The 24,435-nt window shown below is 38.7% G+C and overlaps 4 protein-coding genes across 9 annotated transcripts in view; 3 read left to right on the forward strand and 1 right to left on the reverse strand.

Annotated features, from left to right (window-relative positions):
* LOC131329511 (uncharacterized) overlaps nt 1–24,100 on the forward strand; it is a 33,449-nt gene extending 9,349 nt beyond the window's left edge. The window contains exons 1-9 of one of the 3 annotated variants that reach the window (XM_058362660.1): nt 19,107–19,252; nt 20,233–20,701; nt 20,774–20,875; nt 21,203–21,284; nt 21,403–21,422; nt 21,552–21,612; nt 23,365–23,444; nt 23,672–23,779; nt 23,906–24,100. In XM_058362660.1, the coding sequence (XP_058218643.1) occupies nt 20,246–20,701; nt 20,774–20,875; nt 21,203–21,284; nt 21,403–21,422; nt 21,552–21,612; nt 23,365–23,444; nt 23,672–23,779; nt 23,906–23,968 (972 nt within the window). In that variant the 5' untranslated portion in view covers nt 19,107–19,252; nt 20,233–20,245 and the 3' untranslated portion in view covers nt 23,969–24,100. Of the gene's footprint in view, nt 1–19,106; nt 19,253–20,232; nt 20,702–20,773; nt 20,876–21,202; nt 21,285–21,402; nt 21,423–21,551; nt 21,613–23,364; nt 23,445–23,671; nt 23,780–23,905 lie in introns of those variants that run through there. The other 2 variants (XM_058362661.1, XM_058362662.1) reach the window with 2 other exon arrangements.
* Nucleotides 1,695–6,906, forward strand: LOC131329508 (uncharacterized). Of its 2 annotated transcripts, none has more exons than XM_058362656.1 (2): nt 1,695–1,877; nt 4,881–6,906. In XM_058362656.1, the coding sequence occupies exons 1-2, from the start codon at nt 1,840–1,842 to the stop codon at nt 6,601–6,603; spliced, it is 1,761 nt and encodes a 586-aa protein (XP_058218639.1). In that variant the 5' UTR covers nt 1,695–1,839; the 3' UTR covers nt 6,604–6,906. The 2 variants fall into 2 exon arrangements, with proteins under 2 accessions (XP_058218639.1, XP_058218640.1); XM_058362657.1 differs by having other exon boundaries at nt 1,839–1,948.
* On the forward strand, nt 7,337–9,646 carry LOC131329514 (uncharacterized). The gene is made up of 2 exons (XM_058362667.1): nt 7,337–7,389; nt 9,129–9,646. The coding sequence occupies exons 1-2, from the start codon at nt 7,352–7,354 to the stop codon at nt 9,442–9,444; spliced, it is 354 nt and encodes a 117-aa protein (XP_058218650.1). The 5' UTR covers nt 7,337–7,351; the 3' UTR covers nt 9,445–9,646.
* On the reverse strand, nt 9,814–16,298 carry LOC131329513 (probable E3 ubiquitin-protein ligase XERICO). Of its 3 annotated transcripts, XM_058362664.1 has the most exons (3): nt 16,213–16,298; nt 11,014–11,071; nt 9,814–10,492 (listed from the first exon to the last, which is right to left on the reverse strand). In XM_058362664.1, the coding sequence occupies exons 2-3, from the start codon at nt 11,036–11,038 to the stop codon at nt 10,029–10,031; spliced, it is 489 nt and encodes a 162-aa protein (XP_058218647.1). In that variant the 5' UTR covers nt 11,039–11,071; nt 16,213–16,298; the 3' UTR covers nt 9,814–10,028. The 3 variants fall into 3 exon arrangements, with proteins under 3 accessions (XP_058218647.1, XP_058218649.1, XP_058218646.1); XM_058362666.1 differs by lacking the exons at nt 11,014–11,071; nt 16,213–16,298 and adding an exon at nt 13,425–13,950; XM_058362663.1 differs by lacking the exons at nt 11,014–11,071; nt 16,213–16,298 and adding an exon at nt 12,601–13,205.
* Nucleotides 24,101–24,435: the final 335 nt, after the last annotated feature.

A 24,435-nucleotide genomic window follows, 5' to 3' on the forward strand; every position in this document is an offset into this window, starting at 1 on the left:
TTTTAAACAAGATCTATACCACATATTTTTAAATTTCAGTAAGCTCATTATTTTTAAGCTTAAAAATTATAAAAAAATTTATTTGGAAAAAAGTAAAGTACTTTTTATCGTTTGTGGAACGGCTTGCTGAATAAGGAAATCGAATCCAAGTCCTTTTTGCAGCATGTGGTACCACAATTCACATGGGTTCGTGTTCGGTCTACTAACCTCCCTCCAGTGTCCAATTCGCATTTATTGGGCTCATTTTGGGCCCACGTCAATAATCGAAACCGTTTATCATGTAGATCTAGTTGAGACGAACCACCACACCAAAAATCAAGTCCATCGGATATGTATTGATAACTGATAGATACACATTTAAAATGGTGTTGGGCACACTGAATAAAAACGCATTGGTAGCAAGTTTATATGTTCCGATCACGTATCAACACATATACGATGGACTTGATTTTTGACGAGATGGCTCGTCTCAATGAGATCTACATGATGAACGGTTCCGATTTTCGACGTGGGCCTTAAATAGGCCCACAAAATACGAACTAGACAGTACACTGGAGGGAGGCTACTGGACTGGAGGTGAACCCAATTCACATACATCAGCTCAAGAATCTCAAAGTTAAGTTTCATCTACCAGTAAGTAAAATCTTCTGTCTTCAGAAGAGAACATAATTATTGCATGTTTAATTATCACATTTTCTCATTCTACTCTTTAATCATTACTTTTTGATATTTTATTTTGAAAATAGTATTGATTTAAAAATAGAAGGATAAAATTGAACTTTCACTAACTATAACTCTTTTGGTTTGGAAGTGAGACAATATTTTTGGGACAGCAAAAAGTGCTAACTGTGACTAAAAAATGGAGACGGGTGGAATAATATTCAAACTCAAAATTATTTTGTATCAAAATTTACATTCTTGACCAAACCCAATAAATAAAACTAACAATCCTGTTCCGTTTAACTTTTAGCACTTTTTGTCTTTATTTGAATTTTATTCGTGTTTGTTACTTTTGCACCAAACTTTTGTGGATTATTGCGAGATGAATCGGAAAAGTAATTTTTTACTTTTACCCAAATATTTTGAAAAATAATCACTTTTTAGCGAAAAAGGTAAAAAAAGAAGAAGAAAAAGTCGACCTTTTTTTGTGTGCTAGAAAATGGTTATTTTTCAAAATATTCAGGTAAAAGTAATTTTTTTACTTTTTCGATCCATTTTGACGAGACGAATCAAAAGTCCAAAAAAATAAGACGCAAAACTAATAAACGCGGGAAAAAATCCAAATAAGGGGAAAAAAAAAGTCGTAAAAATCTTTAGTGAACACCGCCTAAATAAATACTCCACCTAAATCTTTAGGAGCACTATATCCGTAGCAGTAGTTGTGTAGTAAACGCTGCTATCGAAGAGATCTAGATCTGGAAATAGTCCACCACTCCCATTGAAAATCAAGTCTAAAAATAATTGATTTTTTTTTTTTAAATAGTAGGAATAATTGCTTTTCCGTTACTGAAGAACTAGCTGTCGGTGGAAGAGCTTCCATTCAATACGGTACACTACTAAAAAACGACGTGCCCATGATACGGGTGCGCAATACACCACCCCCCAATCCCACCGTCCACGTAATCCCGCCGCACACGTGGAAGCATCTCAAGGCCACTCATCTTTTTCCAGTGTTGAACTAGTTCAATCATCATCGAAAGACGTTGACTTTTGACGGAGGGTCGAGAAATCCAGTTTGCTTTTGTAACAGCGTGTGGGACAGAGAGAGAGAGAGAGAGAGAGAGAGAGAGAGAGAGAAATCTAGTGTGTGGTTTGAGTGCTGCTGCTGCTGCTGCTGCAATGATAGACACAAACGCTGTTGCCCTCCATGCGAAAAGGTGAGAAATCTATTCATTCACGAGATTACGATCGCAAATGCTGTGTCTATAGATCCATGCGCATGTATAACGTATGTATGGCCACTGTGCTTCTCACTTCATCACTGAATGCTGTAGATACAGATCTGTATTTACGCGAATCACCACTTCTCTAATAATACTTGCTTATCTCTCTATGTGAATTGCTTTTCGTCTTCATTAGGAGTTTAGATCGACGAAACCGTGTGTTGCGCCCACATTATAGAGCATCTCTAGCCTTCACCCATTTATTTTTTTTGAGTCAAATTTTGGATAAAAACACATTTTGGATAGGCGCATCTCCATCCATCAAACCCAAATTTTACCTATATATATATATATATATATATATATATATATATACACCACGTACGTCTCTCTCTCTCTCGTTCTCCGCGTTTATGGTCAGAAATCGAAGATTCGTTTTTTTGTTTGTACAAAGATTTCTTCGGTTTCGCCCTTTTAACGGCGAGATCCCGGTCGCCGGCGACTCAGACGTCAATGGCGAGGTTCAATCGGTGGGTTTGAAGTTCGCATATGTGTTTAAAGTTCAATCGGTGAGGGTTCGAAATCAGTTTGCTGGCGATTGCTTATGCGGTAGTGTGTCCAGTCCGGCCACGATAATACCTGGTACGTCTCTCTCTCAAACTAGCCGTTGGAGAAATGGGGAAAGGATTTGGGTTGTCCCAGATTTGGGCAAAGAAATGGGTACAATCCAAAATGGGGAAGGGTAGATTTTTGTGGCTTTTGTCCAAATTTTGGATTTGGGGAAGCTTTTAGGTTAAGATTGGAGATGGTTAGGATTGGATTTCTGATATGTTCCATCGCTGTGGAGGTAGAACGATTTGATTTGTGCTTTGATTGTGTTATTATTTGCTTGAGAGTGTTTGTATTCGTGTTGCGGGGCTGTGGACTAGGGTTTTGTGTGCTTTGTGTTCCCAAACGTTGGGCCGGAATCCACTATTCTTAACTTAGGTCACATAATGCGCGTATGTGCCTGGGTGAAAGTGCTGTTTTGAAAACATCCCAAATTACCAAAATTCGCGTAAGCGGGAATTGAGAGCACGACGGGGGTCCTACTGAATGATTATGCTACTAAGTTCTGGACTAGGTTCCACTGGCAGAATCTTGAGCCACTGGACTAAGTTCTGGATTGGGAACATTTGTTTCAAAGTTTCTGTTATGTGCTGTGTTTTTATATGGGAGCAGCTCACCTCCCAACCCCATCCCTCAAGGCCCCTCCAAACTCGATGTTGTGGGTTGTGCCGGACCCCACAACATTGATCCAAACTCTTCGTTTCTTAGATGTCGCAAAGAACGTCCCTGTAGAAAATAAATCTTGATTGGATATTGATAGACATGCGAATAATGGTAATTTATTTCATGAAATGGACGGTTGTGGTTTAAATTTATATTTTCCATGTAGTTCGCTTCCTATTGATGACTGATCAAATAGATTTGTGCCACGTCTATCAAATAAATAGTTCAGATCAATTTTTGGGGGCCCCGGTAGGACCCACAAAATCGAGTTTGGAGGGGTCTTGAGAGATGGGAACACGGAGGTGAGCTTGTCCCACGTTTAAAGATAGCCCTTAACAGAGCAAAATGTCAAACATGGATTATCCTAGCGGACCCTAATTGATTAGGACAAAGATTTAGGTTACGCTTGTATTAGGATCGAAGAAACCTTATGTTACGTACACCTTATTAGGTTTGGAGTTCTGATTATCTATCCCTGTAATGATAGAAAGATTTGATGTGTGCTTTGATTGTTTACCAAAATCTCTCAAACCTTATTGCCTTTCTCGCTGCACACAATGACCTTTTTGCTTCTGACATAACCCTCATATATTATTTCTTGAGAGTGTTCTTATTTGTGGTGGGGGGCCTAGGTTTTGTGAGGCTTGTGTTCCCAAACGCTGGGCCAGCATCCATTATCTTGAAGTATTTTTGCTGGCTGAATCTGAGCCGGAACGCAATTGCAAATGATTGGGAACATTTGTTCCAAATTTTTGTTATGTGCAGTGAATTTATGTGGGAGCAGCTCCTCCCGACCCCATCTCTCAAGATCCCTCCGAACTTGATTTTTTGGGTTCTACCAGGCCCTAAAACATTGATCCCTGAGTAATAGCAAAACAGTTTCTAGTATTTATTCTTCTGGTCCTTGGCCTTGCTCTAACATGCAGAGCAACTCTGTACACCGTCGGAGATAGCTCCGGTTGGGATTTTAGTACCGATGTTGATGCATGGGCGCAAGACAAGATAATATACCGTTAAGCACGAAAAATCTTATTCCCATGCAAAATTTGTTATTATTGGTATTTATTCTGATTCGGAGCATGTTAACCCTTTTTCCCTCATTCTTCTTAAAGATTAAAATAGTCATTCTAAGATGTTTACAACTAAGATACCTTATACTGATGAGTTATGCATTCCCAACTGCTTATTTAGTTGTCGCAATGAATATCCCTGTAGTAAATCAGCTTGATTAAACGTTAATAGACACATGAAATCATATTTTGTTTTATCAAATGGACAGTTTAAGTTTAAAGAATTTAATTTCCTGTCCAACAAAGTATGAGTTGTTCCTTCCTATCGATGGCCAATCAAATAGATTTGTGCTATGTCTACGAAATGAACGGTTCGGGCCAATGTTTTGGGCCCTGGTAGGAATCAAGGTTGGAGGGGTCTTGACATAGCAAAATATGGAGGTGCTTTTCGATTTATATATGGCCCTTGACAGAGCCAAATGCCGATTATATCGTAGCGGAGCCTAATTAATAGGGACAAAAGACTTAGTTTGGTTTGATTCAGCCTTGTATTTTGTCACGATACATTGAATCCCATGGCCAACCTATTACTTGTTTCTTTTTCATAAATTGAATATTTGGACATCATTCGACCTATTACTGTTAGAATTATTTAATTTTTCTCTTTGAGTATTTGCTTATTTGTTCAATTGCATTTATTCTTGGTGGGGTGTAGGGTTTTCTTGAAGTTTTCGACTATGGTTGGTCGGAATCAACTATTGCAAAGCGGTGGCTTCCGACCGGAGCAGCTTGGCCAAAATGCTCTTGCACAGATTAGGAACCTTGGTTTCACAATTTTTGTACTAGGGGTCTTGATTTTCACTATTATTGCCGCGACTTATGAACCTGAGGACCCTTTGTTTCATCCTTCCACAAAAATCACAACATTCCTCACATCGACGTCAAATGCCACTTTTAAGTCTGATGACACAGTTGTCAAGACTGGAGAGGACTTCATGGCTGCAAATCAGACAGCATTTGCCACTTTCATAAATGTTACGGATGTTGTTGAGGATGCGACGCCTGTCACCACCACTAGTCTTGAATGCGAGGCTGAGGTTGGTAAGCCAATCGACTGCACAGACCAGGAGGTGTTCCATGTGATGATGAAGGCTGCCATAGAACAATTTATGGACATTCACTTCTACCGGTTTGGTAAACCTGTTCGTGGATCGGATGAAACCTCTTGCCACATGGCATGGAGGTTTAGACCCAAGGAAGGAAAGGCAGCGGCATTTTATAAGGACTACCGGAGCTTTGAGATTTCCAGATCTGAGAATTGCACTTTTAGTGTTGTTCGCATCGGGGAATACCATTCTGGTGGTAATGCCAGAAAGAGGAAGAAGAATCACAAAGGAGAGTTTGAGAAGAAGCTCCCAACACAAGAACTGCACCCTGTCGCTCTGCCTGAAGTTGGAGAAACTGTAAACGACTCACTACCTGTGGTTGAATCAGAGCATTCATTTAGCCAGGGTAGGTACTTGGTTTATCAGGGAGGTGGCGATAGATGCAAGAGCATGCAACAGTACCTGTGGAGTTTCATGTGTGCTTTAGGTGAAGCCCAGTACTTGAATAGGACACTTGTTATGGAATTGAGTCTTTGTTTGTCCTCAATTCATATGTCATCACAGCAAGATGAAGAAGGGAAAGATTTCAGGTTTTATTTTGACTTTGAGCATTTGAAAGAGTCGGCTTCCGTTTTGGACCATGTTCAATTTTGGACCGATTGGACTAAATGGCACCAGAAAGATGGGCTGAGCCTCCATCTTGTGGAGGACGTAAGGGTCACTCCAATGAAGCTAGCCGGGGTTAAGGATACTTTGATTATGAGGAAGTTTGGTACTGTTGAGCCAGATAATTACTGGTATAGGGTATGCGAAGGGGAGACGGAATCAGTTGTGCAAAGGCCTTGGCATCTGGTATGGAAGTCTAAGCGGTTGATGGACATAGTTTCTGCAATTGCGTCTAGGTTGAATTGGGATTTTGACTCTGTTCACATCGTGAGAGGAGAGAAAGCGAAGAACAAGGAGCTGTGGCCTAATCTTGATGCGGATACCTCTCCTGGAGCTCTTCTTTCAACTTTGTCTAGTAAGATTGACGATGGAAGGAACCTTTACATTGCCACAGATGAGGCGGACACGTCCTTCTTTGACCCTTTGAAAGACAAGTATTCCACTCATTTCCTTGATGAATATAAGGACTTATGGGATCAGAACAGTGAATGGTACGGTGATACTATGAAACTTAACAATGGGGTTCCGGTTGAATTTGATGGGTACATGAGGAGCTCTGTTGATACAGAAGTGTTCTTTAGGGGGAAAAAGCAGGTTGAGACTTTCAGTGATCTCACTAGAGATTGCAAGGATGGAGTTAACTCCTGCAGCTCGGCCTCCAGCTAATCCGTATTCTTCCAAGACTTGAAACATTCTATGTGGTGCTACATTTTGGAATCTCCTCGTGTGTCTTTAGGTATTGTTCGTTTGCTTTTTGAGAATTTTGATCTTAATTTGTAGTTTGCACTTTTAAGTAGCATTCCCATGTGTCCTGTACTTCTAGAGAGAATAACAGTGTGTTGTTCTATTATTTGTTCTTCTGTTAAAGTAACTGCTGCTTTCGGTTTTCTTTTTGCTCGGACTCTTCTGTACCCATTGATATTAGATTACATAATATGGAATTTGTTGTAATAATATTGTTATCGATCACTCGTTTGGTCTCCTGACTCTCCTCGTCGTCTTGGATTCAGATCAATCTTGATCATTTCCATGGGCGCTTTGTCATATTTTTTCTTCTGCTGGTAATAAAAATGGTTTTGTGGTTTTTTATACACCATATGCCTTTGTCTTTCTGGTTGTCTCACAATAATTGCAGTGTATCTCATAACAGGCCTTCTGTGAAATCCTTACATGGTTAATACTAACAGATTCCAAAATGGTAGTTTTGACCTGTTTGCTTATCTGCTGCCGGGCCCATTTGAACTGTAGGTGATCAGCTTCCCTTCATACCCACAGGCCACATCCCTCTATTCTCTTCCAAACGCCACTCATCGTAAGCCTACAACTATCATTCGAATTCTTAATCTCAAGGCCTGCAACGATCATTCGATGAATGAATTGTTAATCTGATAGATCTCACAGAGAAGAACTTTTTATGCGAATAAATCAATTTGATTGGTTATCAGTAAGCATGTAAGCGATCTATGTTTCGTTTTGATAAAGGGGCAATGAATATAGTTTCAAAGTTAAATCGTCCATTTTATAAAACAAAATGCAACTTCTTCGTGCGCCGATATATATTCGATTAAGCTGATTTTATATACATAAATTCTACATTGCAGGACCTATAAGGTGAATGATTCATATCATCATTGTAGATCCTTAGAATTTGGAGGGGTACGGAGCGAGGAGTACATGAGAAAATCATCCCGGTGGCTCCAAGAATTGTTAGAGGTGTGGTGATGGTGGTCTACTAGGATGATTAATTTTTGGATTACCTCCTTAGGAAGAATTATTTAGTACCGGCAGTAGTGACTGTGGCGGCTCCACCCTTTGAAGGGCGTTCACTTGAATACCCCCAATTTTTTTTCCCCCTAGAATACATGTGGTATTTTTAGGTTTATTATTTCTAAAACTCGCGGGTAAGTTTGTTAAAATCAAACTTGGACCGAGTAAAAATCGTGGGCTTGGTTCTATAAATCAAAATTCAAGTTCCTAACAAACCGTACAATCCTCAAAACAGTTTCCTCTCCCTCTCTCTCTCTCTCTCTCTCTCTCTCTCTCCATCAAGATTTTGATGAGCCAATTCGAAGCCGGAGTCGTTGGGTAATATTTGACACAACAGGTAATGGCCATCAATCTATATCAACGCCAAACCATATAAATTCTGATGCGGAACAAATTTTGCGTCTATTTCATTCTTCTGTTTCTTGCTGATTCTTCCTGTACGTCTTTGCAAGAATATTGACAAAATGAAATAAACGCTGCAGACACATTGGCATTACAAGAAGCGTTTCTAATGGTTCGCTTCGCTTGCGTATATTATTTACGGGCATTCTTGACGACATTCGAGGTTTCGTGTTTTGGAACATTAATTTGATGCCTTTGATCAACGACAGAATATCGTCGAATTCTATTCACCAAAATCAATTAGTACAATACATGGTAGTATTCTTAGTTAGATGACCCCTCCATTCCTTTTGAAGCCGAAAGCAAGATTACGTACTTAAAAGACCTATTGTAGGGGACCTTTGTGTCAGAGCCCGTGTCCTTCTCCTTGGGAGTGCAAGGGGTGCAGATAGACGAGCAATTCAAAAAAATTGATAGTACCAAAGAGATTTTGAATTCCAAAACCTTAGGAGGGTTCAAATTCATATGTTTCTGGTCTTGACGACCAGGCCAATCCTTGGGGGGGTTAGCTTTTTTTTCTTTTTTTTCTTTCTTTTGTTGTGAACCCAAAGATGTTCTCTTCTTTCCAGGGATTGAATTTCCTGGATAACTGGTAGGCTTTGGTGGAGAAATTTAAGGCAGAACAAACATAACCTATGGTTCAGAAAAGAAACATACCACTTCCTTTTCTGACAGGATTGCCTTTGTTTCAGTAATTACTTCTCCACGTGTTCGATTGCGATCTCTGCATTTTGAGCTGTTGATTTGCCGACAGGAAATCTCCATTTGATCACTAGAATCAGAAGCAAGTTTCAACCATATCATTACTAGCAACTGGCCGGATTTCATGAACCAACTTTCAACAATAATTCATCTTTATTTTTCGCTAAGGTTCCTGTGTTTGACACTTGAATTAAAGGTGATGTATTATGAGAGAATGATCTGTCTCGTAAAGCAAAAAATAAGTACTTAAAAAATAAGAACCTTAGCGAAACGGGATCGGTCAATTTCTAAACTAAATGTGCCTCCCCAGGTAAATGCAGAGCAAGGATGGATCAAACATCTAGGAAGCAACAAGGGACATCTGTGCTGCTAAACACAACACTAGAGGAGGTGAAGAGCTCAACAGCATTATCTTCACCACCACCATCTCCCATGGCTCTACAGAAGTCATCAAGTGTCAAACAAAACTGCCTCTGTTCACCAACCACCCACGCTGGATCCTTTCGCTGCCGCTACCACAGGAACCCAAGCTTTACCCGCAGCTCATCCGTCGGCTCTAAACTCTCTGAGATCAGCTCCAAACTCTCGGAGTTTGAGCCCAAACCGTCCAGAATGTGCGACCAACTCCACGCTTAATAAGCTTCATTCCTCCACCGGACAACCACGAACTCTGTTCTATGAAAACATGATATTTAACATTGGCCTACGGTGATTGTACTCGTTTCTGCTAATATTTGAGACCTTGATCAAAAATTGCTCACTCTTACTGTTCATAATTTGACACTATTTACGATTCGTGATATTGACTTTGGTGCAATTGCTTATTCTTGTTGAATAACAATAAAACCGGTTCATATTTTGCGAAGAAATGTGCATAAGGTTGCTATCCTGGAGATTCCTTTGCTGTTTGTAGTCATAGAACTATATTTCCATATCCTCTCTTTGCACTGACTACAACTGGATTATGAAAGATTGTACATAGCTAAATCAAAGCGTACGTTTCGTAACCAAACTATAGGTTTTATTTGACACCAGATTCATCTGGTTTTCCGGACTACTACAAGTTCAAAAACACAGAGCTGAGAAACAGCTGCTACATCTGTTCTGTCATCCATCTAAAGTGACCACAAAAACAGACTACCATAGAAACTTAGAAGCTGAAACCCTTTTTTCCATATGCCCTATGCTAACGAAACATGTACGATATGATCGCACACAACTCACATAGGGGCAGAGTCTTCCTCCTCCCGGGGCACCACGTACGTCCTACAAAGAGGGCAGGTGAGTTTCTGAGACTTCAACCACTTCTCCAAGCACATCCTGTGAAAAACATGGCCGCAACGAAGGCGATCCACCTCAGCATCCGGTGCAAACTCGGTGAGGCAAACAATGCACTCTTGTTCAGGCGGGTGTTGGACCCCACGGCAGTTGTGGAACCTGAGTACCGGGGACTGGTTCAGGAACAACTCCATGGAACGCGTCCCGTGGAGACTGTGCCAATCCCAAGGGTTTTCGACGTGTTCTTCTTCCAACCATGCGATGCGGATGCCTGCAAGATGGAAGGGGGCAAGGAGGATGTTTCTGACAAAGAGGATGGATTTGAGTATGCATACCGCGATTAGGAGCAGAATTCCTCCATCAGCTGGAGTTAGATCCATGCAGACACCCATGTTTGGCTCGGAACCTAAGCACAAGAAATGAAAGAAGTTGCCAACTCTCAATCCAAAATGATGCAAAGACTAAAATGGAGAGATGCCAGGACAAAATCTACAAAAAGATCAAAGAAGAATAAACTTTGAAGAAACCCCTATGAAAACAGTGTAATAATGTTCACCGAAATTGACATTGACATTTGAAAAAAAGGGAAATGCTAACTTCTGCCCATTAGGAGATGGAGATAATGGGTAGAAAGTGTACCGATATTTGAAGAAAGCGTATTGATATCCGAACTTATTTGTCATTATATACACTTATTATCTTCTGATTAGTGGGCGGAAATTAGCAAAGACCGTTTGAAAAATTCATTTGAAGAAAGTAATTTCTTGTGAATTCTTTTGTTCAGGCGGCGTAGATGGCCTGCCTTTGACCGAATTGATGAGACAATTAGTTGAGGTGTGCGTAAATTGAATCGGATACCCTGACCGTCAAACCAAAAAAAAAAGTAGAAGAGAGGATGCATTTCACTTTCCGCTCCCAAGTACCTGCCTGCTTTTACATGAACCAAAAACATATGCTTTGGGTGTTCTCTTTTGCCTTTAGTTTCCTACTCAGAAAAGCAAAAATGACAGTAAAATTCACGTTTCTGAAATCTCCCACGATATTCATATGGAAAGCTAAACATAGGTCCCGAAAAGAAAAGAAAAAAGATGCTTCTTCTTGTAAACTTTTTCTTCTTCTTCTTCTCCGTTTAATAAAGTAACATTTATTAAGGAAACGGAAAGGGAAAATCTAACCAAGGTTAGACAATACATCCAGATGAGACAAAACCCAATCACACATATTGGGACAAAGCTCATTACATATGTTGGCCTACATGCCCAGATCTTATAATTAAAAACCAAAATATCGTACGGTCAAAAACTCAGATATTATAATTAAGCACAAAAAGGATAATCTAGCTCACTCCGCCAAAGTGGGCTAAGCCCAACCTGTGAAAACCCTAAACCTTAATTGCAAATCTGAGTCATTCAGCTTTGTTCTCCCACGATATTTGATATTTTTTTCGTCTTTAGTGAACTTTTTTTTGCTTTCTACCTTGTTGAAACGGATGATTAATCCAAAAAATATGAAAATAAATTTATAAGAACGCAGAATGAAGTGGAACAATGCCCAACTATACGTGGATCTAGTTACCAGTGATGCCATTTTGAGGAGAAATTCAATGACAATGCTAACCCAAGGGTAAATCTTTTTGTTTGTCTTTCAGAATTTTCCTATCAAAAACTACCAGTGCATGCATTTGATTGATGTAGTGTCTAGTTTTTGTAACTCTCGTGATATATGTGATACTAATAATTCTCCTAAAAAAACACTTCCAAAGCGATCAAGAGGACTGATGAGCGAAATGAAAAGAGTGCAAATCATATTATAAACCATGATATTAATCAGTATTGGAATTTTTCTAAGGATTTTATTTCGTTTAGGGTGAAAGGCAACAACAAATAACGTGATGGGTTAAAACTGCTCTCTCTTCCCCACACATAAGAGCATGCATCTCCAATGGGGAGATAGTCATTTTAGCATCAAAAAGTTGTTAAAAGTTAATTGCTTGTAAAATAAGACTCGCCCTTCTTCAATGGTGAGTTAAAATAGAACGAAAAAGCTATTTGCAATTACATATATACATGAAAAAAGAGTGTTCAGATCAAGCACCCTACACACATCGGATGCCATTGATTTCCGCTTAGGGCCCCCTCGGCTTTTTTTTTAAAAATTTTTGGACGGCTCGGATCGGCCGTCCGGTGGCCATCGGTACGGTTTCCCTACGGAAACCGTCGGTGCAAATAGTAGTACTCAAAATAGAACCAAAGAATCCTAAATATTAACTAACTTTCTCTCCACCTTATTTCCTCCCAACTTAATTCAACTACCGTTGAACGGTTATATTTTCCAACAGCCTGATTTTGTTTTCTAGTGATCAACTTTACTCTCTCTCTATCTCTCTCTCTCTCTCTCACACACACACACACACACACACCCCGTGTGAAACCCTATCCCAAACCATGCGAAACCCTAATCTTCCAAATTGAACGCTCCGCCGGCAGCGATCCCTCTCTCCTCCCTCAATCTCACCATCGGTATGCCCCGGCAAAGTTGAACGGTGCAAGTTCGGGGCCTGTTTTCCATATTTCCGACAGGTTTCAAGCTTTCTGGCCATTTTTCAGCGACTATCAGGTAACTCTAACAAACTTTCTGGTAGATGGTAGTTGGATTTGGATGAGATGACAAGGATAGCTATAGTCATTTGGGGATGAAAATATACAATCCCTTTTCCATCTTTGCCATTTTTCATCCCCATTGGAGCACTATATTCTGCATCTGGGATTGGAAAATGACTATATATCCACCCCCAATTGGACTTGCTCTAACTCCTCCACATTAACTTTTAATTTGATCCAAAAAGAGTTTACTCCATAAATTAGCTGTATATATGGGGAGAAAAATTAAGTAATTAAAGAGAAATATTGGCAGTACACGAAGATATGCATAATAATAATTAATTGGATATCGCATAACTCTCACACATTAGATCCAATTACCCAAATTTCATTACATCACATCAAACGGAAAAATAAAATGACATGAAGAGATCTAAGATTCAATAAGCCCACTAAATATGGGAGACCAAATAAATTATAGATTATGACCATAAGCAATAAAAGAAAACAAAGCGCATAATGGAATATAACATTTTTGTCACCCGAAAAAAAAGAACCCTCCTTTTAAAATGGACCACAAATTTGAACCACTGAAAAAAACTTATTGAAATCAAGAAATTACGAAAATAGTAAGGAAAAAAATATACCCCATAAAGCCATTTAATCATTTATCACAAGGAAGAAAAACTATTCTTGCAAAACAAAATGATACTGTACTTAAATGGGATAGAAACTTACAGGGTGGAGCTTCGAAGTTTGAGCTATATATATGGAAATATATATAGATTTGGCATATAAGTATTGGCTTAAACCTAAAATGGTAAGATTTAGAGCAGAGTCTTGTTTAAGGAAGACAACAATGGTGATTGTGATGGCCTTTCTTTACCACCCAACTTGCGTATTTATACACAGCCCTGGCCCCCACAAAGGGAAAATTATTCAGTCCTTCTGCTGCGCCACCATGTGGTGATCCAGCTTCTTTTTTTTTTTTTTTTGGGTACATCGAAATTCGGTTTGGTGCACGACTTTTAATGACCACATATTGGTCCGGGACCTTAAGACAAAGTTTATGAACCTCACATCAACGTGTGACGAGGTAGATTTTCGGGACACCATTTGGCGAAGTCCCATGTAGTGCCAGGGGCACTGAATACAATACTCTCTCCCACAAAGATGTTACCACCGGCTAACTTGATTGTGGTTAGGTTACTAATTTCCTGACTATGGTTGCTTTATATCTCTCCTCATCCCCCTTCAATAACGTATCCCCGTTGCTTTTCTTTCATTTATGCTTAATTTATCGTTTTGGATCCTCTCTCTCTCTCACACACACACACATTAACTTCTCAATCTTTTTTCCTATCGTTTCACTCGATATGTGCTCGATATGTGCTATGCACGTACAAAATTTTTGTCAGGCCAACCAACGACTTAAGTTTTTGTCACTCTCCAATCACATGCAATCAAATCAAAGTGGTGAGTGAAGAGGGTAGGTTGGGAGCTTAGCCCTTGGCCCCACAAAGGGAAACTTATTCTGTAACGACCTGACCCGGCTGACCATGGACTCTCTTTTGGCCCAAACACTTGGCCTGAAAAGGTATACCTAAAAATGTACCATGTAGCTCCTAGGTGGGTGTTGATATGCCACATGAGGCTTTAGCTCCCAACCAATGTGGTACTAAACACTCTCAAACCCCCAAATCCGGGGTATTACATATTCAGTCCTCTTGTTGCACCACCATGTGGTGCTCCAGCTCTTGCACTACCGGATGTTGGTGCGGGACCTTAAGACTAAGTTTATGAACCTCACATCAACTTGTGGTGATGGAGATTTTTGGGATACCATTTGGTGGGGTCCCATGTAGTGCCCCAGGGGCACTGAATACTCTCTCCCACAAAGATGTTATTGGCTAACTTGAGGGTGGATTTCTTCACTAGGGTTGCTTTATATCATCTCTCCTCCTCCCCCCTCAATAACGTACCCCCATTGGTTTTCTTTCATTTATGTTTAATTTATCGTTTTGGATCCCCTCTCTCTCACACACGCGTGCACTAACTTCTCAATCTTCTTTCTTATCGTGTCAAATCTTCTCAAGTATTTAGCTTGGCGTGTCAGCTCACAAAATTCACTCAATACGCGCTGTGCACGTACAAATTCGTGTCAGACCAAACGATGACTTAAGTTTTTGTCACTCTTCAATCACATGCAATCAAATCAAAGTGGTGAATGAAGTGGGTAGGTTAGGAGCTTAGCCCTTGGCCCCATGAAGGGAAAGTTATTCAGTCCTTTTGTCCTCTTGTCACACCATTATGTGGTGCTCCAACTCTTGTACTACCACATATTGGTGCGGGGCCTTTAAGCCTAAGTTTATGAATCTTGCGCCAATGTATGTTGAGAGAGGCCACATACTAGCCATGGACACTGAATAATCTCTCCCTCAAAGATGTTACCAGCTAAACTTAAGCTTGGTTGGTTTTACCACTTTCCCAACCATGCTTGCTTTATATCATCTCTTCCTCTCCCCTTTAATAACCCCCATTGTTTTTCTTTCATTTATGTCTAAAATATCTCTCTCAAAATATCTTCTCAATCTTTTATCCCGCATGACATTATCTTCTCAATTTTTTTAGCCTGGCGTGTTAGCTCATGAAATTCAAAATCTAATTACTCGATATGCGTTGCGCACGTGCAAAATTCATGTGATGCGCCCCTTCAGTAGTCTTTGAAGTTTATCAAACAATCGTCAAATTCAATTATTTATTTTCATTAACCGGACTACAACTAAAGATTTGCATAGAATAGCGAGGAAGTCCGAGTCGATCCACAGGGAAATAAGTGTGTCAATTGCCAAAATTAATTTCTACTTTAATCCGAGCAAAAGATAGATGATTTTGGATTTTTAAAATATGAAATGCATAAATTGAAATAACAAAGAATAAAATGGAGGATAAAGATAAGAAATAGAGAAGGTCTTGGAATCTCAATTCCACCCTGGCTTTGTAACATTTGTATTGTATTAGTTTAAGGTCTTAATCCATCCATTCAGCTGTGATTCATGGTAGCGATTAACCCCACTAAAATCGTCAAGAGGATAAATATAATTTGTCATTGACATAGCATATCAAGAAAGGCACGAATCGTCAAAGACTCGAAATAATCTACGCACAACCTGTCACTAATTGGCCTCGACTATTCGCTACGTAATCTAAGAACGATCTGTCACTAATCGCCTTCGATTCTACACTACACTACACTAAAATTGCTCAAGCACGACCCGTCCTCTCAAGTATAGATTACATCATTTCTCAACCATGTATTCTAGGAAAACTATTTTACGGCGTAGTGTTCGAGTTCGTCAAAACAACAAACACCCGATCTTAAATACTCAAGAAAATCATTTAGCAGAGCCATACAATTAATTGAGCAAACGGAAAGAAACCAAAAATAAAATACAATAATTAAAATTACTTGGCCAGTATTATTTCATCTCTATAATCCAAGAATAAAACAGAAGAGTATAGTTACAGATCTTTCGGAACAGAGGCTTTGCCTCTGCTCCTGCCTTGGCGCTCAGCTCTTTCTTTTCCTTCCCCTGGCCCCTTCTGCCGAGTTTTTCCCCTCTGACCATCTTGGTTTGTCTTCTTTTATACATATATATAGGCCAAGAGAATAAAAGAAAGCCACGCATGTTGCTATGCATGTGGCTTGTACATAACTCCAAGATATAATACAAAAATATCTACTCTCTACAATTATAGCTATCTAATTATGGCATGTAGATATTTCATTTTCTGTCCTTCACGGGAAAGTGGAGTCTTTGATATATAGCCATGGCTGCCGACACCCCAATGGCTTGCAACCGTGCACTGCTTTGTTCCGCGATGCTCTAGACTGATTTCTAACGGTGTCCGATCGGGGTATATATACAGTAGTCAAAATTTTCGGCATCATTTTGTGCGCTCAAGTGATTGGGCCAAATTGGATGTCAAAAGACACACTTTATCCTAAATTACCTGAAATAAAAATATAAAAAAAACATACCTTACACGTAATATCATATAAAATATTCAATAATAAACAAAATGATGTGATAAATGGGAGATATTAAGCACAATAATATACAATATTATGTGCTTATCATCATGTCAGCCCAAACAATGACCTAAGTTTTTGTCACTTTCCAATCACGTGCAATCAAATCGAAGTGGTGAATGGAGGGAGTTGGTTAAGAGCTTATGGCAAGACTAGCCGCTTTGAGCACGTGCACTCCACGTGCCAAACACATTACTCATCTTTTTTGTTTTGTTTTTTTCGCTAAATGACAGGGCCGGAGTGCATGGACAACCAGACGTGGTGACCTGTCCCTTGGCGTGACCATAAAGCTCCAAACCCACAACGGGTGTCTAGCAGGGGGGAACGAAATCCAAAGGTGTGCAAAATTGTTTTTACTAGTATTACACTGTTTACTTTAAAACAATATCATAGCATTTGGTTAAATAGGGTCTTGCTGTATTTGCATGATGTCATCTTTTTAGCCGCAAGATCTCTTTATTTATGAGATGTTGCCTTTAGATTAAAGCTTCACAAGATCTCTTTATTTCTCATATTGATTTCACTTACGCATAATTGCATTGAATAAGTTCGTTAAATTTGCAATATATATATATATATATGTATGTATGCGTGTCATTTTTCTTAGAGACTAGCCATTTTGAGCACGTACGTTTCACGTGTCAAACATCTCATATAATGATATAATCATCACTCTGATTATTTTTATTTTTTATGTCATTTTTATCCTACATGAACCTTCTTATTTTGCTAGAGTTGTTCGTTGATATATGTTTTCCTCCATTCTAATTTCAATAATGTAATTTACCGTGTTTATTCTTATCTAGTCTTTATCATACTTATTAATTTTTCATCTTGATAAAAAAAAAAAATTAGATTTCAATTATTATAGTCGTTCACCTTGTGTCTCACTCAATAATTCTAATTATATTAAAATTATATATTTTGTTGATTTTTTTCTTTTGAAAAAAGTAGCTGATATAGTAGTATATATATATATATATATATATATATATATATATATATATATATGCTTCTTTTTCAATTGAAGAAGATGTGCATGAGATACCCAACCTCATATTTTTAAAATATATATACATACTATCACAGATATGCACCTTCTAAAAGTAGAACTACTGTCAAACTGATCATAACACCATTAAGGCATGTCTGATTCTTTCACTCTGATTAATTTAACACTATATATATATATATATATATATATATATATATATATATATATATATATATATATATCCAACTAATTAAAACTTGTGGGTTAACTAGGTGGAAACTGTCATTTGTACGTTGTTAATTAATTTGCATATAACTTTAGTAATGCATTTTTAAGTAAAGACAAATTAACGTCATTAATTAACACAAAAAGCCACATTTATAGGTTTGTTGAAACTGTCAGCTTTGTTTTTCTCACATATAACTATTGGTGTACGCGTTCCAATTAGTTAGAAAGTAAAAACAAAGGTTGAGGAAAAAACAGACAAACATATATTTCTCAATATAATTTTGGAAAAACTTCTCCGATCAATATATAACCATCGCCGTTGTCATCTTAATTTGTAAGATAGTACTAAAGAGCCTGCATGTCGATTAAACATATTGTATATATATAATAACATGAAAATGACAAGTACTTTGGCGGAACGCCGGAACTTATAATGATGTCACGGCCGTCACCTATATCTCTCTCGCTCTTGCATGTGCCTTTTTATACTTTGAGTATGTGCGCACGTGTCTTTTTTTTTTTTTTTCCCCGCATGAAATTAATAAAAATGATCCACATGTCATTGAAGTCGTAGCATTTAGCAAAAGGACAATCCTGACATTATCTCTTATGATGTCATTAATTAGTAAAGCTCAATTATCATGCATTATTGCTCAATTACCATTACCAAATCATCACACAATTAAGTCATGTCAATTTTCTCAATTCAAAACCATTAATAAAGCTCAGGTAATTATTAACATATATATTTTTTTTGATAGGCTAATTATTAACATATAAGCCCAAAAAAATGCTAGAACTTATTTCGAAAGGCAGTCTTATTTTCTCAGCATAAAATATTTTTTAAACCCGTAACCTATAGGTTGATATGCTAAGTTTTTGACAGCGAAATCACTGCCAAAAAAAAAGTAGTATATTGTTAAACTTTAAGGTAATTTTTTGAAATAATAATACATGGTGTTCGTACCAGATAATCTGTTGGACATTTATCATCTAACTTTGCGGGCTAGATAGCGGGTTGGCGGACCGGATAATCGGTTGGGCTTGCGGGGTGGGCTTTTGGGCGGGCCAAGCTTCAATCACCAAGCCCAACCCATTGCAATCTTTCTACCTTCGATTTTTGCTTATCCCTTCGTAAAAGTATGCTTCAGCCCTTAGTAATCGATCAGAATCACAACCGCCCCCAAAATCCCCAACTTTTTTTTTCATTGAACAGCTCCCCCGACGGTCGGCGTCTCCGGCGACGATCAGGTATCACTCTCTCTCCTCCTCCGGTCATCAATACTAATGCGTGGCATCAATAGTAAACTTAAAATGAATACTGGCTGTTAATAGTTTACCGTCGTTCGGTATCAGGTTCGAAACCTTAGAGGTGCTATCAACTCATTTAAGGCCATGCCATATGGGGCTTTGCCACTGCTTCAATTAAGCTCCCGCTAGGGGACGGTGGGATTGGTCTCCGAGATGGTGGGATTGGTCTCCGAGATTAGTTGAGATTTCACGTAAGGAGGCCTGGACACTTGAGTTATCAGAAATGAAAATAGTTGACCGTCGTAATTGGGCCTCCACTTGGGGATGGTAGGATTGGTTCCCAGGATAAGTTGAGGTTCACGTAAGGAGGGCCGGACACTTGAGTTATCAATAAAGAAAATAGCTTACTGTCGTTTGTTATGAGTTCGGCTTGGAGCTATGGAGGATTGTAGAATACCATTGTAATTACTCACTGAAGTAGGGATAATTTCTTCTTGTTAAAAACAAGAAGGAAAACAAAACTGGAGAGTAATTAGACAGTGTACTGAGTGTAGATTATGAATACGTGTGTATATGCTGAATGCATTCATTATGACATTCTATTTTAGGACTAGAATGCATAAACACTGCTTCATTCAGTTCCTATTATTCTGAATCTTATACTAGGTAGGACTTTACATTTTTGAGAACGCAATACCACATATATACAGTGGAGCAAACAAACTATATTTATCTTCGCTCCCTCTCCCTCCTCCTCCTTTCCTTCCTTTTTTTTTTTACTTTTTTTTTCTTTTGCTTTTCTTGTATCTTGTTGTATCGCTGTTGCAACTGCCAGCATGTTTGGACTTTAAAAGAATACCTATAAATGTAGTATGCAAACAATTTTCCTAGCCAGTATTTGTTGCGATTGACATTTGAGTACAGTGGACTAATACCCTTTTCATTTTCTGTAATGCTCTGATTGTATTTCCTTTCGGAAGTTAGGGCTTCTGAATGGCTGAAGAGGTACACACACAAGAAACTGGAAATGGCCTGAATAAGAGGAGAATAGGGCACAAGAAGGGTGGCAAGGCAAAGAAGAAGCAAAAAGTGTTTCAGGGCTCCAGGGAGAAGAAGGTTAAAATAGACAAGAGAATGCAAAAACTTTATAGCAAAAGGGCGAGGGACTACAATTCTGATGATGATGATGAGGATGATGATGATGATGATGAGCCTTCCCATGTTGCTAGAAATGGAAATGAACAATCATATGGCAGAAATAAGGTGTTTGATGGAAAATCTTCGGACGAAGAAGAAGAGGAACCCCAAAATGATGACATGGAGCATGAAATGTCTGAAGATGAAGATGGTGAAATTCAGCCAGGAATTACGAAGTTCTCAGAAGGCTGTAACGCTTTCCGGATGGCATTCAAGAAAATTACAAAGACGAATATTTCGGATGATCTGCTGGTAATTAAGCTGCTTGGTTTACGTTCTTACTTTTTAATTCAAGGACTTTTGTAATGTTCACTATCTTTGCAGGGCCCTGTATTATCAGCACACAAGAAGCTACTGGCAGAGAAGCTTGCTGAAGAAGAAACTGAAAGGAAAGTCAAGGGGGAGGCAAAAAAGGAGAAGCAGTTGGTATTTCGTTTGACTTCTGTATAATGTTCAACTGTCATGACTTGTTTTTTCACCTGTCCTTTTTATGTGCTTTCAGTTCTATGTGCCACATTTGTTTTCTTTTCAATGCAATTATATTTCCTTTCATTAACTTGGTATTTCTTAATCACATAGATAAGGGAGAAGGGGCTCGTGATATTTCGTTTGACTTCTGTATAATGTTCAACTGTCATGACTTGTTTTTTCACCTGTCCTTTTTATGTGCTTTCAGTTCTATGTGCCACATTTGTTTTCTTTTCAATGCAATTATATTTCCTTTCATTAACTTGGTATTTCTTAATCACGTAGATAAGGGAGAAGGGGCACGTGAAGCCTGCTAATTTCTTGGATTCCCATGAGAAGTTTCTTATTGGAGTTGCTACAAAAGGAGGTACTGAGACTTGTTTATGTCAAAAAGATTTATATTATCAGGAAAAAAAGTTCTTAGTTGTATTAATTTCCAATGTCAAAACTAATGAATTCCTCACCATGCATTGCTGGAGTTTCAGTGGTCAAGCTATTTAATGCTGTAAGTTGCTTGTGTTCCTTTTAAAATCAACATCCTTTTTTGGGTTTTGTTTCATAAGAGGTTTTGCTTTCGCTGCCACATTCGACTCATGCTTCATTTTGAACTGATGTTGATGGGCATCTCATACAGGTCAACAAAGCTCAAATTGCTCAGAAGGGATTGAATCCGTCAAGGTCTAAAGATGCAAAAGGTATGCAGACAGAAACTTTGGTTCATTGTGATCTATTGCTTTTTTGGTTAGTGGTAAATATGATTTGAACTGAGATAGCGGTGTAACCATGGAAGATAGTTATTCTGCTGAAGTCCTGCCCTAGCTGGCTTTCTGTTCTTGGTGAAATTTAAAATGATACCATTTGTAAGTTGGACGTTTAGGGGGTTGATAATTATTAATTCCTACTTGGTTTGGAATGCTAAAAGACCTACTTCTTTGTTGGGGCGAAGGCAAGCAAGACAAGAATAATAAGAAAGGGGCTTTTCTTTTAGGCAACTTTACTTGGTGCTTCTTCATTGTTGGAGGAAAGTGGAGTTAGAGAGAGGAGGAATTGACATGGGACTACTTCTTAGTCCTTCTGATATTTGTCAATTAAGAACTATCACACTTCTGAATATTGAAGAGCCGCACTTCCAAGGCAGGCAGGGCAGATTTTCTAACCATGCTTTATGCAGTGATTAGGCGAATGTTAACCCTTTGAGCCTTTTTATTTTTGGGCTAGATAAGGGTTTCCATCTGTTAGGTTATTTCTTGCTCCTTGTGTTTGGGCTGTGCGACCATTGGGTGCCTTCTTAATCATCGTGCTGTTTCATATTAAATAGAAATTGTCAATCAGAAAACTACAGACCCATAATCATTGAAACCAATAGAGCTTACCACTGCATATCTATGTAATCCACTAGTCCTCATGTGTTATCTTACTTTCCCAAAATGTGGCCTTTGAATTGTATGAGCATGTGGACTATAATTGGTATGGAAGCTGAGAATCTAAAACTTGATAGCTATAATCTGTGTTTTGCTCTGCCTAGGAAATGTAACTACTTACTTATACTTAGGAATTTGGTAGTAACTTCCTTTGAATTTGCCAAAACTCGGAAAGGTGCTAAGGGGGAAAAGCTTAGCTAGAAGCAGATAACTTCCAGGGGTTGTGTTAATGTATTATCTACACTGGATGCTAATACTTCTCATATAGTTCAAATTGTTTCTGTATCTTCTTTATAAATTTGTGATTTGAATTACAAGGCACTATCCAAAGCCCAAACACGTAGCTACTTCTTTGATTCTTTGTGAACATGTTGGTTCACATCTGAAACCTCATTATGTAGCAATTCTAAGATGTAGCCGAGTAAGATAATTAGAGAAGAACACAGAATGTTTTTGATACTTGAATGATACTACTTAGTATAAGAAGTGAGATATAGCGAGGGTAAATCATCTTCGACTGATGTATTACTTTATGAATTTTTTATCAATCCATACATATGAGTAATTAAGTACTATTTCATAGCCCATACTGACTGCTCTAAAGTAAGTGCGTGGGTCCCAAAGAGTTGTAAAGTAGGTCATTTGTTAGAGAACAAATTAGTGAATTGGTGCTTGCCGTCTAAAGCAGCAGCCAGCTGCCTCTTGGAGAAGAAAACCATTGGTAACTATAATTTCTGAAGTTGGCCCAAAACCCAATCTAGACCCATTTGCATCCCTTGCACTGGGATTGGCCTATGCTTAGAAGATTAATCTTCCTTATCATTGCTGATACTAAGCCAGTTGCTCTGCTTCTTGGTCCATCCTCTAGATAAAGAAAACAAAAAATAAATTGAATATGTCATGAATTGATACCCTTTACTTTATCTACTGAGATTTATTGTTCACTCCGTTTTTAAATGATCCACCTTTGAGTTTCTGCCATGACTTAGTTCTTTCTGTGACTCTTACTTGTCTTGGACTTGCCAGCAATAAGAAAGCGGAGGAAAGAAGCCTTCTTTTCAGAGTTGGGCAAGACACCATCACAAACAGCTGTAACTCTCGCTAAGGTTGATTTTCTCTCTCTCTCTCTCTCTCTCTCTCTCTCTCTCTCTCTCTCTCTCTCTGTGTACCACTCTGCTGGACCTCTTTATGGTTTTTTTTTTTTCCGAGGAATTATGAATAAAATGTTGCAATTAACCATTGGGAGCTGGGATCGTGGGGTTCATTTCTCCTTTTGCTAGTGTCTTGTTGATTCCAACATGTTCCAATGAGTTGATTTTTTAATGATGTGCAGGCTGGTACATCCAGAGGCACAGTTGACGGTGAAGGTCCTGCCTGGGCTCCCCTGCGTGATGGTTACATGCTAACAAATCCCAAGTTTAAGGATTGGGATAAGATGCAGGTATAAATTTGCCATTCGCGTTTACACATTCTCGCTACTCTCTCTCTCTCTCTCTCTCTTTCTCTCTCACATCATTGGCTGAGGTTAAATTTTCACTCTAATAAACTCTGTGCAATGTGCAACCAGGATACAACGGTGGAAGATGATGTTGGAAGGGTGTCATCAGATAGTTCATCCGATGATGACTGACGTGTGGAACACCAACAAGAGCTGGGTGCTTTGTTGTTCGTTACTCTCTCCTTGATGCCAAAGTTTTGTAATGAGTACTTTGTCATACCGGATAGATTTTTCAAGTAATTTAATCAATAGTTTGGCTCCAAATTTTTTCCAAAGGCCTAGAATTTCTGTCTTCGTGGTCGGATCACTGTCCACCTCCTGGCACATTCCATTCGCGATTTACCGATTCGATATAGCAAGTATTTTAATAAATAGTTTGGCGCCAATTTTTTTTCTCTGGGCCTAGAATTTCTCTCTGCATAGTTGGATCACTGGATTTTAGGGTTCACACCGAGCAGCTTACTCAATTTAATGTGTCCAAGTCCAACGCAAGAAAAATCAAGAAGGAAATTAGGGCACATACGAGTTTCTGCAAGGGTGATGCACGGATTGAATCATATGTTTGCGATCGTGGAATTGTTTGAGGTTTAAAATATCTC

The sequence above is a fragment of the Rhododendron vialii genome, chromosome 6a, assembly GCF_030253575.1.
Source record: "Rhododendron vialii isolate Sample 1 chromosome 6a, ASM3025357v1".
In the NCBI taxonomy this organism is placed as follows: Eukaryota; Viridiplantae; Streptophyta; class Magnoliopsida; order Ericales; family Ericaceae; genus Rhododendron; species Rhododendron vialii.